This window comes from Coregonus clupeaformis, chromosome 26, assembly GCF_020615455.1.
Source record: "Coregonus clupeaformis isolate EN_2021a chromosome 26, ASM2061545v1, whole genome shotgun sequence".
Lineage (NCBI taxonomy): Eukaryota > Metazoa > Chordata > Actinopteri > Salmoniformes > Salmonidae > Coregonus > Coregonus clupeaformis.
The window spans coordinates 24964323-24985170 of NC_059217.1; the positions used below are offsets into that span (position 1 = coordinate 24964323).

The 20848-nt window shown below is 44.8% G+C and overlaps 1 protein-coding gene across 1 annotated transcript in view; it reads right to left on the reverse strand.

Annotated features, from left to right (window-relative positions):
- Positions 1–631: 631 nt before the first annotated feature.
- Positions 632–20848, reverse strand: part of LOC121540238 (voltage-dependent R-type calcium channel subunit alpha-1E-like) — a 130734-nt gene continuing 110517 nt past the window's right edge. Inside the window, 21 exon segments of the mRNA XM_045207621.1 lie at positions 632–1519; positions 1639–1820; positions 2059–2203; positions 6404–6566; positions 6842–6948; positions 7040–7140; positions 7260–7367; positions 7515–7620; positions 8382–8478; positions 9850–9977; positions 10155–10317; positions 10400–10491; positions 13196–13261; positions 13380–13546; positions 13618–13693; positions 14044–14154; positions 14839–15003; positions 15495–15696; positions 15827–15964; positions 16110–16270; positions 18988–19084. Of these exon segments, the coding sequence (XP_045063556.1) occupies positions 944–1519; positions 1639–1820; positions 2059–2203; positions 6404–6566; positions 6842–6948; positions 7040–7140; positions 7260–7367; positions 7515–7620; positions 8382–8478; positions 9850–9977; positions 10155–10317; positions 10400–10491; positions 13196–13261; positions 13380–13546; positions 13618–13693; positions 14044–14154; positions 14839–15003; positions 15495–15696; positions 15827–15964; positions 16110–16270; positions 18988–19084 (3151 nt within the window). The 3' untranslated portion in view covers positions 632–943.

A 20848-nucleotide genomic window follows, 5' to 3' on the forward strand; every position in this document is an offset into this window, starting at 1 on the left:
GGGGTGCTTTGCTGCAGGAGGGACTGGTGCACTTCACAAAATAGATGGCATCATGAGGAAGGAAAATTATGTGGATATATTGAAGCAACATCTCAAGACATCAGTCAGGAAGTTAAAGCTTGGTCGCAAATGGGTCTTCCAAATAGAAAATGACCACAAGCATACTTCCAAAGTTGTAGCAAAATGGCTTAAGGACAACAAAGTCAAGGTATTGGAGTGGCCATCACAAAGCCCTGACCTCAATCCTATAGAACATTTGTGGGCAGATCTGAAAAAGCGTGTGCGAGCAAGGAGGCCTACAAACCTGACTCAGTTACACCAGCTCTGTCAGGAGGAATGGGCCAAAATTCACCCAACTTATTGTGGGAAACTTGTGGAAGGCTACCCGAAACGTTTGACCCAAGTTAAACAATTTAAAGGCAACGCTACCAAATACTAATTGAGTGTATGTAAACTTCTGACCCACTGGGAATGTGATGAAAGAAATAAAACTGAAATAAATCATTCTCTCTACTATTATTCTGACATTTCACATTCTTAAAATAAAGTGGTGATCCTAACTGACCTAAAACAAGGGATTTTTACAAGGATTAAATGTCAGGCATTGTAAAAAAAAACTGAGTTTAAATGTATTTGGCTAAGGTGTATGTAAACTTCCGACTTCAACTGTACATTTTCCCCAGTTTGAGTTATCCGACTTTGTTCAAACAACAATCAAAATGCAACTGGTGAACTTTTGCACTGTACGCCAGCAGTGCACTCCCCATATCTTCCCTGTCTTATTGATTTGGCAAACATATTGCACTCCTACAAACACACAGATACACACACAGACAGATGCACGCTCAGTATACGCCCTGACAGCATACTTCAGACTGAGGACCCCAGCCCAAGTTTTGCTGTCCATCATCCTCCTCTTCCTCTTCCTCTCCCAGTCCCGGCCCTAACAGTGGTCATCGTCGTCGGTGTCACACAGGAGCTCGCAGGCGGCCACAGAGCTGGCCTGACCCAGGCGTTTATGTAAATGTCCGTTGGGGACCTGCCAGTTGTGTCTGAGCTGGGGGGCAGAGCTGATGGTGTTGGCTCGACCCAGACTGGTTGCAATGGCCGCCTCGAAGGTCAGAGTCTCCTCCAGGCCTGAGGAGTCTGGGCTGTGGAAATCCTCGTGCAGGGGCAGGTATGGCTCCGAGATGTACCGGTGAGGGGAGGCGTGTGGGTGACTGACCCCTAACCCTGGGCCACTCACCCCTACTACCACCCCCACCCCCAATCCTACTCCTGCCACCTGGGCTGGCCTCTCCCCTTCCTCCCTCCACGAGGGCTCCTCCGTCTCTCCGGGGGCCTCCTGAGTCCAGGCTCTGCCCTCGCTGGCATCGGGGGGGGAGGGGTGGGCTCGGCATATCAGTGGGGAGTAGGAGATGTGAGGGCGTGGCCGCGATGGCGTCTGGGGGAGCTGGCGCCGGCCACATGGGGCGCTGGACTCAGAGTTAGATGGGCCTGGACTGCCTGAAGTGTCCCCCTGCAGAGAGAAGAGACCTCACACATCAACCAGGCTTCAGTGGTAGTAGGGGTATTTATTGACAGGTAAAGCCAGGAATTGATTAATAACAGTGTCAGGGCCGTTAAAAGAACACCCACCTGTCTATGGAGGACATTTGTGTGTCCCTCGCTGGGGGAGCGGGCCTGCTTGCGTTCCTGTGACGGGTCCTGGCCACGCTCCTCAGAGTTGCAGCGGGACACGTCGGGAGACAGCAGGTGGCGCCGCTCTTTGGAGCGCCCCCGCTCTTGATCCACTGGTTCCCTGAGGTTGGACTTGATGCCTGAGAGGCAGGGAGAGAGAGGGGAGCTATGAAGAGGAGCACATACATCATAGTAAACACACAGCTTTCATCATGGGGCTTCTGAAACTGAGAACTTCCACTGTTCTTCAATAGTTCTTCAAATGCTAAGGAACAGGACCAGTGAATGGACCCTAAGCGATGGCATAGTGAACACATTCCTGCTTTAAACAGAGTGAAGGAAAAGGAGCCATGTAAACTGTAACTGTGTATAAGGTACCTCTGATGCTCCTCTGTCGTGGTCTGTACAGACGGTCAGAACTGACCCTCTCCAGAGAGTACTCCTCCTGCCACAGCCCATTCACGCACTGATCACCAATAGTGGAGAAGGAGCGTTTCATCAATTTGCTGCTGTCTGTCCCAACCTACACACACAGATAAACACACATACAGTACACACACACATATGCATTAACAATTGGTTGAGAGAATGTGGGAGGGTAGGAAGTGTGTGGAGTTCTAATCTGAGTTCTGAGCAGAAGACTTTCTCTCATCCAATACACATATTACATGTTTAATACATGCTATTTACATAGCGCTTTTCAAGGACCCAAAGTCACTTCCAAGGCATTTTACCTTGGACTAAAAAGACAACGTTTTGGGAAACCTGGCACACAGACATTTTTGCCACGCAACGATTAGAAACCATCAAAGTATGTCATCCACACTGAACAACCATTGAAGGTAACAGCTGAAATCATATGTATCAACCTAGTAACACCCAATCCTTCACTTCATGGCTGATTGACTGACTGACTGCTGTATCTATGTCCCTGCACTTCCCCAGTGTTCATCAATCCATCTGAAGCCCCTACAGACACTGTCTGCCTGGGTCCTGTTCTCTCTGAGTCCCCATGGGTAGAGGAGGGGAGGTGAGGGGCTGTTCAGTAACAGGTACCTGTGTGTCTACAGCCAGCTGAGGCATAGACGAGGCTCGGATAGAGACTGCCCACCCGGGCACCTTGAGTGGGGCATCCTGCCTGTTAGTAGGGCAAAGGATGCGGTTAAACTCTTTGCGCTCTGGAACCTATATAGTCAGAGAAAGAAGGAGAGGAGAGAAACACAGAGTTTGCAGCAATGACGTCAGGGGACCAGCAGAGGGCTACAGTACCAACACGTCACAAGCAGATGTGTAGTTTGCTGACTGACATACTGTAGAGTTGAGCTATCAATATTGGATAGCCGTACACCCTCTTAACTCAGAGTAAAAGCACTGGCTGTGCACAACGACAGCCAAAGCACTGTGTGTTGGCAGTGTAATGTATTCATTATTCACTATTCATTGTGAACCTGTTTGTGTGGTGCCTGTCCGGATTGCTCAGAAGTACTGTGGGTTGGAGTACCACTGTCAACGAGGGGCTGACAATCAGGTGGGGCAGGGCAGAGAGGAGGGGCTGAGGGGAGGAAGGGAGCTGTGTCTACATGTGCAACAAGGGGTTAAAGCTGGCGCTTGAATAACTGAAAGTCATGAAGCGGAGGAAAGAACCAGTCACAGGCATGCAGGCATAGGAAACCAAAATGCCTCACTCTTCACCAAAGAGCTGAGAAGAGCTGAGAAACCATAACCACAAAATATGAGCAGTATCCTCCAACAAAACTCTGTACAGCTGCTCAAAGAATAGAGAGGTGGGTGGGAGTCCCATATGGCAAACAGCGCTGTATGATGACAAAAGTGCCAAATACCGGCACAGCACAGTTAAACCACAAAACCATGAGAGGAGTGCTGAGTCTGACACTAAACCACTAGAGACAAGCCCCCGTCTCCGTCTCTGTTGCATTCACACACTTACAGAAAGGCACACACTTTCATGTGTTCAGAGTCACACTCCCCACAGTGCCAGAGCTCAGCAGAATCACAACAATCTTGCAAAATAAGATTAATATGCATGGTCCATCAAAGCCTATGGCGATGAAATTATGATACCATTTCAAAGAAATGGGTGTGCAGTGATAATATCTAAAACAAGGGACAACACTGTGTGGAGTGGACAGCATGGTGAGACATTACCATGGTGAAGTTGGGAATGACACAGAAGGGGGCAAGGCAGCCGTATCAGCTACTACAATCCAGCACTGCTAGATAGAACTGGATTTGACTGTGTAGAGTTCATTAGAGTGTGTATGGGTTAAAATGTAGGTGTGTGTTTGAATGGCTTTGAGTGTAAGGTATGACTCACAGATGAGAAACTAATCTGTGCTGGGTCTAATAGTTATGATAAAAAATTGTTATTCGGCTGTCCCCATAGGAGAACCCTTTAAAGAACCCTTTTTGGTTCGAGGTAGAACCCTTTTGAGTTCCACGTAGAACCCTTTCCACAGAGGGTTGTACATGGAACCCAAAAGAGTTCTACATGGAACCAAAAAGGGTTCTACCTGGAACCAAAAAGGGTTCTCCTATGGGAACAGCTGAAGAACCCTTTTGGAACTCTTTTTATCTAAGACTAAGAGTGTAGGGATCAGCAGCAGTGCTTTTTACAATGTTGTTTCAGACAAGAGTTTGATGATGAAGTAGAATACACTGGCACCATACATCAAACCTCTCGACACAAATCACAAATCACACCCCACTAGCGTCCGGATACTGCATACTGATTGGGCTGGGCCAGAGACAACTAATTGACTGGACACAGTGACACAGTGATGGGTGGGGGAGTGGATGAGTCAGAGTTAATCCAGTCAGACGCTGCAGTTTCTGGGGCAGACAGTCTAAATTTCCCCCTCCCCTCCCCTTCTCTCTGGATCCCAACCACAGCCTACCAGACTTTAACCCAATCCCATAATAGCTCACTGGAGGTTTACCCATCAAAAGTCTAATGCATTAAGTGTGTAATACTAATAACACAATCATTCCCCTATTAAGTGTGTAACATAGTAATACATACATATAACATATGGTGTGACACACTGTATTGTACTGCACTGTTGAGTGAGCTTGCAAGTAAACATTTCACGGCACCGTTTATACCTGGTTTAAACTGTGTACGTGCGGAATACACTTTAAAGGCATAGTTCACCCAAATTACCAAATAAAATATTGGTTTACTTACCTTGTAAGCAGTCTATGCACATCATGTCCAAATCATCCGAAAGTATCTCAAATTGATTCAGAAAAATACTAATATCAGTCCCATGACTTGAATGTGATTTGTGCCACAAATGCTAAAATGTTAGCATTTGGAAACAGTGCGAGCCACTGCCAGGGAAACTATACCAAAGGATAGATTGCTGTCATACCTTGTACACTGAACAAAAATATAAACGCAACATGCAACAATTTCAAAGATTTTACTGACTAGCAGTTCATGTAAGGAAATCAGTCAATTGAAATAAATTCATTAGGCCCTAATCTATGGATTTCACATGACTGGGAATACACATATGCATCTGTTGGTCACAGGTACCTTAAAAAAGGTAGGGGCATGGATCAGAAAACCAGTCAGTATCTGGTGTGACCACCATTTGCTTCATGCAGCACGACACATCTCCTTCGCATAGAGTTGATCAGGCTGTTGATTGTGGCCTGTGGAATGTTGTCCCACTCCTCTTCAATGGCTGTGCGAAGTTGCTTGATATTGGCGGGAACTGGAACATGCTGTCGTACACGTCGATCCAGAGCATCCCAAACATGCTCAATAGGTGACATGGCTGGTGAGTGTGCAGGCCATGGAAGAACTGGGATATTTTCAGCTTCCAGGAGTTGTGTACAGATCCTTGTGACATGGGGCCGTGCATTATCATGCTGAAACATGAGGTGATGGCGGCGGATGAATGGCAAGACAATGGGCCTCAGGATCTCGTCACAGTATCTCTGTGCATTCAAATTGCCATAGATAAAATGCAATTGTGTTTGTTGTCCTTAGCTTATACCTGCCCATACTATAACCCCACCACCACCATGGGGCACTCTGTTCACAACGTTGACATCAGCAAACCGCTCGCCCACACAACGACATACACATGGTCTGCGGTTGTGAGGCTGGTTGGATGTACTGCCAAATTCTCTAAAACGACATTGGAGGCAGCTGATGGTAGAGAAATTAACATTAAATTCTTTGGCAACAGCTCTGGTGGACATTCCTGCAGTCAGCATGCCAATTGCATGCTTCCTCAAAACTTTAGACATCTGTGGCATTGTATTGTGTGACAAAACTGCACATTTTACAGTGGCCTTTTATTGTCCCCAGCACAAGGTGCACCTGTGTAATGATCATGCTGTTTAATCAGCTTCTTGATATGCCACACCTATCAGGTGGATGGATTATATTGGTAAAGGAGAAATGCTCACTAACAGGGATGTAAACAAATTTGTGCACAACATTTGAGAGAAATAAGCTTTTTGTGATTATGGAACATTTCTGGGATCTTTTGTTTCAGCTCAAGAAACATGAGACCAACACTTTACATGTTGCGTTTATATTTTTGTTCAATATACATACACTGCTAAGGAAATCAACATGTCATTTTTTTATTTTGGTGAACTATCCTTTTAATTTGATTTGATTTGATTACTGCGTTGAGTGAGTGTGTTTCTGGGGGTGTTACAGTACCTGAGACCTAGTCCTTACCAGAGTGTGGAGCTGGTGGTGGAGCTGGTGGTGGAGTTGGTGGTGGTGGTGGTGGTGATAGTGGTGGTAGTCCTCCTCTTTGTCCTCCAGGTCCTGGGACATGGGCTGCATGAACATCTCCTGGGGGGAGATGGGACTCAAGGCCACAAAACCTCCTCTGGTCCTGATGGAACAGATAAGACATACAGACATTCAGAGAGGGAAAGGGAAAGGGGGATACCTAGTCAGTTGTACAACTGAATGCATTCAACCGAAACGTGTCTTCCGCATTTAACACAACCCCTCTGAATCAGAGAGGTGCGGGGGCTGCCTTAATCGACGTCCACGCCAACGGTGCCCGGCATGCCTATCTAGGATGAACACACACATCTATTAACGTACGTGTACCCACACGCACACACAGGCTCGGGGACTTTAGGAGTCAAAAAGCATATTTACAGGGCAGATCCAGCGCTGTGGGTCATAAAGGGGAGGGCTTTGGCACTGCAGAGGATGTCCTGAGGCAGAGAGGATGCGTCCATACGCTGGAACATGGGAGCGTGTTTCTATAGGGGATGAGGATGAAACAGATACAGTATGAGAGTATGCAGACTACTCTTCAGAGGCCATGGTTTCATACTGTACATAGAGGTATACCTGCTCCTCCAGCTGTTGCCTGAGCTTCTTGGCTTTGCTCTGCTTGTAGTAGTCCATGATCATCATGGCTGCGTAGATCTTCCCAATGGTCATATGATTGGCTGGAAGAACAAATGGCATAATGTCACTCATTTGGAATTCTTTGAAAACCAAAACTACTATAGTAAATAGTTCAATTACATTGACTAATGCCAGAGGTACTATACATTCTTACTGTCACCTTTGTGGATGGGGACGAGCAGGTCTAGCGTCTTCTGAGAAAGGTGTGGCCAGATGACACTGATCTCCTTCTGTAGGTCTGAATCCATCTGCCCCCTGTCCTCCCCTCCTGGAACCACCACCACAACAACAGGAGATAAAGCATGCAGCAGGTGCTCATGGAGGCAGTTGGTCAACAGTGTGTGGAGAAAGTTGAGAAGAACAACAAGTTCAGAGAGTTGTTCATGTTCAGTTATTTAACATATTAGCGCCTGACCTCTGGCTATTTTGACCTCCAGGGCAGTTCGGATCAGGGCCATGAGGGTGGAGGTGAAGTGAACAGACATCTCCTCATCCACGGGCATGTTCATCAGCACCAGCCTCTGAGGGTGTCCATGGAAGGGAAAAAGGGGGGAGCAAAGCAAATATTACTCACTAACCAGGAGACAACATGTTGCCAGCAAGAGGAGCTCAGTTAACCATCTATGCCTTACAGTAATACTGTATACAAGTCTCTACTACTTGATGGTGTTCAAGCTAAACTTACAATCTAAGGATTATAAATGCATGTTATAATAACACAATTCTCTAATAATAATGACATTGTAACAACAGCCAAGAGACTCACAACACAGCATGCACAAAGAGGGTAGTTTCATTTCTGCCATTGTACAGAGGGCAAGGGTATAGATAGAGGAAGTAATCAAGCAACAGTGATTGAGAAAGATTGTTTGACATTCTGACACTGTACAGTGTGGCTCTATGAAATACATGTCAGCTTTTTGCACCCGCTTCAAAACCGAAGCATTCTTACTGACCCTGAAGACCAGTTATTCCACAAACAGCTCTTAAACACACAAAACATTACTCAGTCAGTTCTCTGCCAAGATGCAAATCAATACAAAAAATAAAACACCAAAGCACAATGCTTATTTATTTTTACTGTACGTATTGTCATCTGCCAATCAAAAAACACCATCGCGAATTCTCTTACAATTCGACAAGCGACACATTACGATACGATAAACAACAGCCAATTTCCACACTTCATTTGGAATTGGGTATATGCCACAGAGGGCAAGGTTTTACTTTGCCTTCTCCATTGACCTAATGTAGAAATGTTGCCTAGTTGTCTTTGGTCTACCTTATAAGCCACTTTGGAGGGACATTTCTTGCCGAGGCCTAGAGGTGGCGACATGTCAGTCAGCATCTCGTACATGTCAGTGTAATGAATACGCCCGCTGGGGAGGAGGCAGGGAGCAGGGCAGATGACAAGGAGGAAGAGGAGAAGGAAGGGCAGGGAAGGCATTCCCAAGGAATGGAGGAAGAAAATAATATTTAAAAAAGGAAGAGATATCAGAAAGAGGGTTATTCAATGGCATTTCACAGAAAGGATTAAATCAGGTTGTGGTCTTTCTGTGCAGACTTGGCATAGAAAAGAGGGAGAGGAAGAAATCTAAAATCAAAGACCAGAGAATGACAGCAGGGTCCTCTGTGGTTCTGGCAGACACTTACCTGGCATCCTAAACCTGCAACGTTACTGCTGAGTGCTGTCAGGGATGGACTTACAGTAGGTCCCACTATAACCCTTCTCATGATTCTACTATAACCAGTCAACTAAATCAGAGGTACCAGATCCAACCAGCCACAGAGAGACAGAGTGTCACATGAATCAGCACACTGGTTTTGTGTAGTTGTTAGTTACACTAAATGTTCCAATAGTTCATTGCTCTGCATCTACAGCATGAAGTGCATAATGATATTGTCTGCATGCTAGAGGATGACCTGTCTCTTTGTATCCTGAAGCCATAGCCCAGTCATTCTTTTGCCTGGAGCAGAGCCAGAGCGGTCCCACTACAGCAGTGCAAGCAGGCCTTAGAGGGGTAGTGAAAATTGGTGGAGAGGAATGGTAGGGGGCAGAGGAAGGTCCCAACGGTAGGAGGGGGTTAAGGAATGGTAGGGGGCAGAGGAAGGTCCCAACGGTAGGAGGGGGTTAAGGAATGGTAGGGGGCAGAGGAAGGTCCCAACGGTAGGAGGGGGTTAAGGAATGGTAGGGGGCAGAGGAAGGTCCCAACGGTAGGAGGGGGTTAAGGAATGGTAGGGGGCAGAGGAAGGTCCCAACGGTAGGAGGGGGTTAAGGGAGCGAGGGATAGTGGAGTAGTGGTGGGGGAGCCAAACCTTGCAGGCCACGGAGTAGGGGCAGTTCTTTCCAAAGCCCAGGGGAGGGGAAATAGTGCGTACAACTGTGTACATCTCCTTATAGTGAATCCTTCCACTGGAAAGAACATACATTTCTGTAGTTAACAATAAACACAGAGATTCAGCTTTGCTGGAGTTTACTAGAGCTGGATTGCCACCATTGTCCTAACAAGGACCTGGAGAGCAGAGCATCAGGACATATCGGACAGCAATTAGCCAAATATGCAATACTATTCACATTGTGAAATGTTTTGGACTTGAAGGCCATATGGTGGTTTCTGTAAGTAGTTGGGTGAAACATTAGAATAACTGTAAAGTAGTAAATAATTCCTACATATAATGACATGCTGTATAACGTGTGCTGTGCTGCTACTTTGTATGTGTTAGTTTTTGTTGTTGGGCCTCTGACTTACCAAGCAGCTCGGTCATATTCACCCCAGATACGAACAAACTCATCCAGATGATGAGGCCCCAAGATGGAGGAATCCCGGGTTAGGTACTCAAAGTTGTCCATTATCACAGCCACAAACAGATTCAGCATCTGAACAGTGATTAGAGGAGGTCATAGACAAGGAACTACAATAGGTGTGTATGAAGGTTAATATGTATGCATGTAAGTGTCTCCTTCAACTTCTTCCTCTCATTTCTGGTAAGAGACGGTCTCCTAGAGTAGGACTCTTAGAGTAGGACAGTAGGACTCTTAGAGTAGGACTCTTACCAGAAATGAGCTGAAGAAGATGAAGGAGACAAAGTAGAAGTAGGTAAACTCAGTTCCACAGCGCTCCTCATGGTCTGACGTTAGAGCTAAGGGGTCTGGCTCACACTTCTGCCCCCCTAAACACGACAGCATGATCTCCTGCCACGACTCCCCCGTGGCACTCCTGCAGGCAGACAGCAGTGTGTTGTTCAGTGACTGAGCCCCATTTAGCCACTGTGTGACACATGAAGGATATCCTACCGTACCTGAATAGCAACATCAAAGCACCAAAGAAGGTCTTGAAATTGTTGTGTTGGTTGATGTGAGTCTCCTCATCCAGCCTGATGTTTCCAAAAACCTTGAGGAATATTTAAATTGAATCAAATCACATTTCTTGGGTCGTGTACACGTGTTATGCCTATGTTTCTAGCTCCAACAGTGCAGTAATACAATACAAAACAATACACACAAATCCCCCCCCACACACAAAAAATATATATCAGAAATATCAGAACGAGCAATGTCAGAGTCCGGAATATATATATATATACTCTACCAGTCAAAAGTTTGGACACACCTACTCATTCAAGGGTTTTTTCTTAATTTTTACTAGAATAATAGTGAAGACATCAAAACCATGAAATAACACATATGGAATCATGTAGCAACCAACAAAGTGTTAAACAAATCAAACTATATTTTATATTTGAGATTCTTCAAATAGTCACCCTTTGCCTTGACAGCTTTGCACACTTTTGGCATTCTCTCAACCAGCTTCACCTGGAATGCTTTTCCAACAGTCTTGAAGGAGTTCCCACATATGCTGAGCACTTGTTGGCTGCTTTTCCTTCACTCTGCGGTCCGACTCATCCCAAACCATCTCAATTGGGTTGAGGTCGGGGGATTGTGGAGGCCAGGTCATCTGATGCAGCACTCCATCACTCTCCTTCTTGGTCAAATAGCCCTTACACAGACTGGAGGTGTGTTGGGTCATTGTCCTGTTGAAAAACAAATGATAGTCCCACTAAGCCCAAACCAGATGCGATGGCGTATCGCTGCAGAATGCTGTGGTAGCCATGCTGGTTAAGTGTGCCTTGAATTCTAAATAAATCACAGACAGTTTCACCAGCAAAGCACCCCCACACCATAACACCTCTTCCTTTACAGTGGGAAATACACATGCAGAGATAATCTGTTCACCCACACCGCGTCTCACAAAGACACGGCGGTTGCAACCAAAACAAAAGGACAAATTCTACCGGTCTAATGTCCATTGCTCGTGTTTCTTGGCCCAAGCAAGTCTCTTCTTCATATTGGTGTCCTTTAGTAGTGGTTTCTTTGCAGCAATTTGACCATGAAGGCCTGATTCACACAGTCTCCTCTGAACAGTTGATGTTGAGATGTGTCTGTTACTTGAACTCTATGAAGCATTTATCTGGGCTGCAATTTCTGAGGCTGGTAACTCCAATGAACTTATTCTCTGCAGTAGAGGTAACTCTGGGGGCCTCCTGTAGCTCAGTTGGTAGAGCATGGCGCTTGCAACGGCAGTGTTGTGGGTATGAAAAATGTATGCACTCATTAACTGTAAGTCGCTCTGGATAAGAGCGTCTGCTAAATGACTAAAATGTAAAAAATGTCTTCCATTCCTGTGGCGGTCCTCATGAGAGCCAGTTTCATCATAGCGCTTGATGTTTTTTGCGACTGCACTTGAAGAAACTTTCAAAGGTCTTGAAATGTTCCGTATTGACTGAGCTTCATGTCTTAAAGTAATGATGGACTGTCATTTCTCTTTGCTTATTTGAGCTGGCCTAGGTCTTTTACCAAATAGGGCTATCTTCTGTACACCCCCCCTACCTTGTCACAACACAACTGATTGGCTTAAACGCATTAAGAAGGGAAGAAATTCCACAAATTAACTTTTAAGAAGGCACACCTGTTAATTGAAATGCATTCCAGGTGACTACCTCATGAAGCTGGTTGAGAGAATGCCAAGCGTGTGCAAAGCTGTCATCAAGGCAAAGGGTGGCTATATTTGTATTATAAAATATATTTTGATTTGTTTAACCTTTTTGGGTTACTACATGATTCCATATGTGTTATTTCATAGTTTTGATGTTTTCACTATTATTCTACAATGTAGAAAATAGTACAAATAAAGAAAAACCCTTGAATGAGCAGGTGTGTCCAAACTTTTGACTGGTACTGTATATATATATATATATATATATATATATATATATATATACAGTGTATATACTGAGCAAAAATATGAACGCAACATGTAAAGTGTTGGTCCCATGTTTCATGAGCTGAAATAAAAGATCCCAGAACTTTTCCATACGCACAAATGTGTACAAATTTGTTTACATCCCTGTTAGTGAACATTTCTCCTTTGCCAAGATAATCCATCCACCTGAACAGCATGATCATTACACAGGTGCACCATGCGCTGGGGACAGATGTCTCATGTTTTAAGGGAGCGTACAATTGGCATGCTGACTGCAGGAATGTCCACCAGAGCTGTTGCCAGACAATTGAATGTTCGTTTCTCTACCATAAGCCACCTCCAACGTTGTTTTAGAGAATTTGTCAGTACGTCCAACCGGCCTCACAACCGCAGACCACATGTAACCACGCCAGCCCAGGACCTCCACATCCGGCTTCTTCACTTGCGGGATCGTCTGAGACCAACCACCCAGACAGCTGATGAAACTGAGGATTTCTGTCTGTAATAAATAAATAAAGCCCTTTTGTGGGCAAAAACGTATTCTGATTGGCTGGGCCCTGCCCAGTCATGTGAAATCCATAGATTAGGGCCTAATGAATACATTTCAGTTGACTGATTTCCTTATATGATCTGTAACTCAGTAAAATCGTTGAAATTGTTGCATGTTGCGTTTATATTGTTGTTCAGTATATAATGGTGTGTGTAGACAGTATGGACAGTATATGAATAGAGATATGTGTTGACTCAGTGCTGTATGCAGAATCGACACATTCACACCATGCAATGACGAACCAAAAAGTGGCAGAATAGACCAAGGGTGTGAGCAACACCTTACCTGCATTCCGATGATTGCATATATGAAGAAGAGCATGGCAATGAGCAGACAGACGTAGGGGAGAGCCTGAAAGAGAAACCCTATGTCATGATACAGTAACAGTACCAGACGTAACACACACACACCTGGCTTCAGTATCAAGTGTCTCTTTCCAGTGCTGTACTGTAATGTGAGTGGAGCTGACCTTAAAGGACTGGACAAAGGTCCAGAGCAGGATGCGGATGGTGTAGCCCTGCCTCAACAGCTTGATTAGTCGAGCAGCTCGGAACAGCTTCAGGAAACCCATGTTGAAGGTCTCAATTGACTAAAGGGAGATGAGAGCAACACTAGCACTATGTATACAGTTTATTTACAGTACACTGTATAGAAATGGCAATGCAATCAGCCATTTATTGATATTCAGTCATGCTTTTTTACCTGCAGGTCTACCACTATCTCTGTGATGCTGCCCAAAACCGTGATGAAGTCAAATATATTCCAAGTGTCTCGAAAGTAGTTCTGGAAAAGAGCGGAAAACATCCATACTTCAGTAGATGTTAGTAGCATTGCACACAGTATAAAATCATGATGTTATGGGCAGTACAGATGTAGGATCAAAATTTGAGCCAGTTTGCTACAATAGGTAAATAATCCTGAGCAACATGTGGATTCTAATTAATGGACATTTTTGTAGGGGTTGATGCATTTTTCGTTAGGGCAAATCAAGTCTGAAATTACAAACTTTAGAAGCCTTTTTAAAACTCAAATACACTACAAGTTTGCATTTCCTGCCATGCAGGAAAAGTCTCAGCAACAAAAGAGTGATCAAATTAAGATCCTACATCTGTTGGTTTAAACTCGTTCCTCACCAGAAAGCCAAAGGCCATGATCTTGAGGACACACTCCACAGAGAAGAGCACAGTGAAGGCTGTGTTCAGGTGTTTCAGCACAGCCTCGTACATTGGTGGGGCTGAGTAATACTACCACCACATAGGAGAGCGAAAGAGAGAGACACCATTAAACACAATTGGAATGACCCCAAATTACTTGGATGCACAGATAACCCAAAATGACACAATGAACCCAAACACACAGCATCTTGCTCAACCACCATACAACTGTAGAACTATAGCCACAGGTTCATGGCAGATTCCCTTTGATACGTAAATAGCGTAACATTGAGCTGAGCTGAGGCTAAAATGAATTATTCATCTGAGTTGTACAGGCAGAGTTAATGATGTTAAATACAAGCAGGTGGATTTAGATCAATATTTAATAAAGGCTGAGTCATCCTATGCTCTGTCTGATGGCTCTCTCCCTCTGTCTGACTGAAGGCTTTTTCTTGGAATAAATGAAATGCTCACAGGGATGGAAATATCCCAGACCGTTAGCTAGAGCCCAGCCCAGGGTAGAGGGACATGCATCTCACAACCCAATCAACTACAGCAGAGGTGTCACATTCATTTTGCCCCGGGGGCCACATTCGGCTGGATGTTTGACACCCCTGAGCTACAGCAACAGGCTCCATAATACCTTCTGCACCACAGGGACTGCTATTAGCCTTTATAAATGGGATTACTTCAGCGTATGGGTTAGGTTGTACATTAGAGATAATGAACAAGATGTAAATTAATGTATTGTTTGTATGCGATCATTATCCACACCTTCATCATCAGGACAATGGTGTTGAGTGCAATCATGGCCAGCACGGTGTACTCAAAGGAGGGGGAGACCACAAAGTGCCAGAGGCGATACTGGAACGTCTGTCTGTTCTGGGGCATGTAGCGGGTCAGGGGTTTGGCACTTATGGCAAAGTCAATGCAAGCCCTCTGTAAGGAAAAGCACACAAGAAAGAAAGTTGAAGAACATTTTATTTAGCAGGAAACAGCCTGGGAATAAGTACGGTATGTAGCAGCTAGCTCTGGGAAAGTCCTTATATTTTATCCTTGAAGTTGACACATTGCTATATGGACTGCTGGGAACATTCTGGTCAGTATCGGCTGAGGGATACCTGCTGGGAGAGTTTGTGTGTCTGGAAGGGAACTCTCACTATTCCTGTATATTTACCAGGCGTTTTCCATAAGCCAGTGTGCTCCTCTGCATAATCACCTGTCAAGACTGAGCAAGTTAAGTCTAAAAGCACAGACGGGGTCATTTTGATGTGTGTGCTACATTCCACCAGCAAACCACATCACTAACACATACACTGATGGTGTGTTGTATGTTATCACTTGAAAGTCTACATTTCAGATGGAATGTCTATGTTCCATTTGGTTTGGTTGAGGATTCTGCGTAAAGTGTGGGTGTGTGACCCCATCACCTCATTCTTCTCCAAGCTGCACTCCTCCATCATCTTGTCTCCCTGCTCCTGGAAGGTGATGATGATGAGAGCCACGAAGATGTTGACAAAGAAGAAGGGGAAGACCACAAAGTAGATGACATAGAAGATTGACATCTCCATCCTGTTGCCCTGGCTTGGTCCTCTGTCCTCCTCTGTCACGTCCACAGAGTGCTGCAGGACCCTGGACAAAGACGCAGATCACACTGTGCTCAGCACTGGACACCTACACTGACATTCTGAAGCATATTTCAGTCTAGCCTACGTACAGTTGTGACATAGTGAATAGTGTGTATGGAAAGAGTGAGACTTACTGTGGCCAGCCCTCCCCAGTGGAGACGGTGAACAGAGTGAGTAGGGCCCAGACTACGTTGTCATAGTGAAAGTCATGTCTCCTCCACTCCCTCCTCTTCACCTCCTTCTTGTCTTTCTCATAGTCGATGTAGAAGCCTCTGATAGGTGGAGACAGACACACAGTGTACAATAGACATTCAGTGGACAAAGAAACAGTACTGTAGGTCTCCAATAGGTCTCCATCCACCTCAACTATGTTAGTGTTCTGTAAGGCCCTATGCAGGCAGCTCAGCAGACACCTACTGGCAGTCCTTCTCTGTGTCTTTGGATCCGTCGGTGCAGTAGAAGAACTTCCCCTTGAACAGCTGCACAGCGATGACAGCGAAGATGAACATGAAGAGCTTGTAGACGATGAGGATGTTGAAGACGTTCTTCAGCGAGGTCACCACACAGTCAAACACTGCCTACACACAGACAGAGGACGAAGCACGAGGGAGGGCAATTGAAAAAGAAAGTCAATGAAAGTGAGTGATATGCTAAAATTGTAGGGGTTTAGCTTTCGTCCAGTTACAGATGTAGGATCTTAATTTGATCACCCTGTTGCAGGAGGACATTTAACACTTGTAGTGTATTAAAGGTTTAAAAAGGCTTCTGAAGTTTGTAATTTCCACATTGAAATTTCAGATGTGATTTTCTCTAACGAATAATTTATCAACCCCTACAAACATTTTCATTAATTATAATCCACGTAATAATTCACATTTCCTGTTGCTGCAGGATTATTTTCCTGCTGTAGCAAACTGGCACAAATTAAGATCCTACATCTGTAATTACTGATTTGTTGAGGGTGACTTCTAACTCAAGTGGTATAAATAGCATACAATTGTCCAAAATGATCCCAAACTGTTGTTGCTACATGATTGACTGGAAGAGGATTGTATTATTCTGAATATCTTTATTTCACTTTCCAGTCCCAGGATAATCAGGTCTATTGATTGCAGTTTGCCCGGGAGCACCTTTTTATTTTTTATTTTTTTATTTCACCTTTATTTACCCAGGTAAGCCAGTTGAGAACAAGTTCTCAATTACAACTGCGACCTGGCCAAGATATAGCAAAGCAGTGCGATAAAAACAACAACAACACAGAGTTACACATGGGATAAAACAAAACATACAGTCAATAACACAATAGAAAATATATTTACAGTGTGTGCAAATGTAGTAAGTTATGGAGGTAAGGCAATAAATAGGCCATAGTGCAAAATAATTACAATTTAGTATTAACACTGAAGTGATAGATGTGCAGAAGAAGATGTGCAAATAGAGATACTGGGGTGCAAATGAGCAAAATAAATAACAATATGGGGATGAGGTAGTTGGGTGGGCTAATTACAGATGGGCTGTGTACAGGTGCAGTGATTGGTAAGCTGCTCTGACAACTGATGCTTAAAGTTAGTGAGGGAGATAAGAGTCTCCAGCTTCAGAGATTTTTGCAGTTCGTTCCAGTCATTAGCAGCAGAGAACTGGAAGGAATGGCGGCCAAAGGAGGTGTTGGCTTTGGGGATGACCAGTGAGATATACCTGCTGGAGCGCATACTACGGGTGGGTGTTGCTATGGTGACCAATGAGCTAATGAGCTAAGATAAGGCGGGGATTTGCCTAGCAGTGATTTATAGATGACGTGGAGCCAGTGGGTTTGGCGATAAATATGTAGTGAGGGCCAGCCAACGAGAGCGTACAGGTCACAATGGTGTGTAGTATATGGGGCTTTGGTGACAAAAACGGATGGCACTGTGATAGACTACATCCAATTTGCTGATTGTTGGAGGCTATTTTGTAAATGACATCGCCGAAGTCAAGGATCGGTAGGATAGTCAGTTTTACGAGGACATGTTTGGCAGCATGAGTGAAGGAGGCTTTGTTGCGAAATAGGAAGCAGATTCTAGATTTAACTTTGGATTGGAGATGCTTAATGTGAGTCTGGAAGGAGAGTTTACGGTCTAACCAGACACCTAGGTATTTGTAGTTGTCCACATATTCTAAGTCAGACCCGCCGAGAGTAGTGATTCTAGTCGGGCAGCGTTCGATTGAAGAGCATGCATTTAGTTTTACTAGCGTTTAAGAGCAGTTGGAGGCTACGGAAGGAGTGTTGTATGGCGTTGAAGCTCGTTTGGAGGTTTGTTAACACAGTGTCCAATGAAGGGCCAGATGTATACAAAATGGTGTCGTCTGCGTAGAGGTGGATCTGAGAGTCACCAGCAGCAAGAGCGACATCATTGATATACACAGAGAATAGAGTCGGCCCGAGAATTGAACCCTGTGGCACCCCCATAGAGACTGCCAGAGGTCCAGACAACAGGCCCTCCGATTTGACACATTGAACTCTATCTGAGAAGTAGTTGGTGAACCAGGCGAGGCAGTCATTTGAGAAACCAAGGCTATTTAGTCTGCCAATAAGAATGCAGTGATTGACAGGGTCGAAAACCTTGGCCAGGTCGATGAAGACGGCTTCAAGTACTGCCTTTTATCGATCGCGGTTATAATATCGTTTAGGACCTTTAGCGTGGCTGAGGTGCACCCATGATCAGCTCGGAAACCAGATTGCATAGCGGAGAAGGTACGGTGGGATTCGAAATGGACGGTGATCTGTTTGTTAACTTGGCTTTCAAATAATTTCGAAAGGCAGGGCAGGATGGATATAGGTCTGTAACAGTTTGGATCTAGAGTCTCACCCCCTTTGAAGAGGGGGTGAGACACCTGACTAACTGACATCCTGGTTCACTCACACAGTTATCAGTCTGACTCATTTCCTCCAGGTTTGACAGAGACACTCTTCCCGGCAGCAGAAATTGGATGTGTGAAGTTTGGGAAATCAAGTTGTGACTAAATGTTTTCACGCTCAAACGCTCAGGTTTATCACCCAATCTTCTCTCTGGCTGATTCTCTGCTTCCTGGAAACCCTCTTGTGGAAACAGATGTGACTAAATGGATGTAAAGTAATCTCCATCTGTTTAACAGTGGCTTCTGCCCTCACCTGTTACCATCATACCACACATACACATTACCTCAGCTTTGATAAACCCTGAACACCCTGATATAACTCCCATGTAGTCTATCCCTCAGACTGTTGACTGGAGCAGGCACTCTTAACATAGGAAGTCATCTCTGCGAAAAGGGTTACCTTGAGTTTCGGTAGTCTCTTGATGGTCTTCAGGGGCCTCAGGACGCGCAGCACCCGAAGAGACTTAATGGTTTTGATGTCCCGTCCTTTATTATTTCTACAAGTAGACACACGTAGAATGAAGACCTGTTGAACTCACTCTAACATTGAACTAACCATATTACTTATTACAGGAGAGGTTTTACATGTCTGATTAGAAAGATATATGCACAGTGCCTTCATAAAGTATTCATACCCCTTGACTTATTCAACATTTTGTTGTGTTACAGCCTGAACTCAAAATTGATTTTTCTCACCCATCTACACAAAATACTCCATAATGACCAAGTGAAAACAAGTTTTTAGAAATGTTTGCTAATTTATTGAAAATGAAACAAAGTATTCACACCCCTGAGTCAATACTTTGTAGAAGCATCTTTGGTGGCGATTACATCTTTGAGTCGTCTTGGCTATGTCTGTATCAGCTTTGCACATCTGGATTTTTCCCCATTCTTCCTTGCAGATTTTCTCAAGCTCTATTAAGTTAGATGTGGAGTGGCAGTGAACAGCAATCTTCAAGTCTTTCTATAGATTTGCAATGGGATTCAAGTCTGGGCTTTGGCTGGGCCATTCAAGGACTTTCACATTCTTGTTCTGAAGCCATTCCAGCATTGCTTTGGTTGTATGCTTGGGATCATTGTCCTGTTGGAACGTATATCTTCGCCCCAGTCTAAGGTCGTTTGCACTCTGAAGCGGGTTCTCATCAAGGATTTGCCTGTATTTGGCTCCATTCATTGTTCCCTCTATCCTTACCAGTCTCTCAGTTCCTGCTGCTGAAAAGCATGATGCTGACACCACCATGCTTCACGGTAGGGATGGTGTTAGACAGGTGATGAGCTGTACCTGGCACTTTGCATTCAGGCCAAAGAGTTACATTTTTGTCTTATCAGACCACAGAATGTTTTGCCTTATGCTCTCAGAGTATTTCACGTGCCATTTTGCAAACTCCAGGCGTGCAGTCATGTGTCTTTTACTCAGGAGTGGCTTCCGTCTGCCTCTGTCTCACATAAAGTCAGATTGGTGAAGTGCTGCAGGGACTGTTGTCTCCCATCTTTGCCAAGGAACTCTGTAGTTCTGTCAGAGTGGTCATTGGGTTCTTGATAACCTCCCTGACCAAGGTCCTTCTTGCCCGGTTGCTCAGTTTGGTCAGACGGCCAGCTCTAGGCAGAGTCTGGGTAGTTCCATATTTTTCTAATTTCCCAATCATGGAGACCACTGTGGTCTTGGAAACGTTCAACACTCTAGACATTGTTTTATCCCCTTCCCCAGATACATGCCTCATCACAATTATATCTCGGAGATCTACAGACAGTTCCTTGGACTTCATGGTATAGTTTCTGCTCTGACATGCAGTGTCAACTGTGGGACCTTACACTGAGTGTACAAAACATTAGGAACACCTTACTAATATTGAGTTGCACACCCCTTTGCCCTCAGAACAGCCTCAATTCGTCAGGGCACGGACTACAAGGTGTCAAAAGCGTTCCACAGGGATGCTAGCCCATGTTGACTCCAATGTTTCCCAAAGTTGTGTCAAGTTGGCTGGATGTCCTTTGGGTGGTGGACCATTCTTAATGCACACAGGGAACAGTTGAGCGTGAAAAACCCAGCATCATTGCAGGTCTTGACACCCTCAAACCGGTGTGCCTGTCACCTACTACCATACCCCGTTCAAAGGCACTTAAATATTTTGTCTTGCCCATTCACCCTCTCTGAATGGCACACATACACAATCCATGTCTCAATTGTCTCAAGGCTTAAAAATCCTTCTTTAACCTGTCTCCTCCCCTTCATCTACACTGATTGAAGTGGATTTTAACAG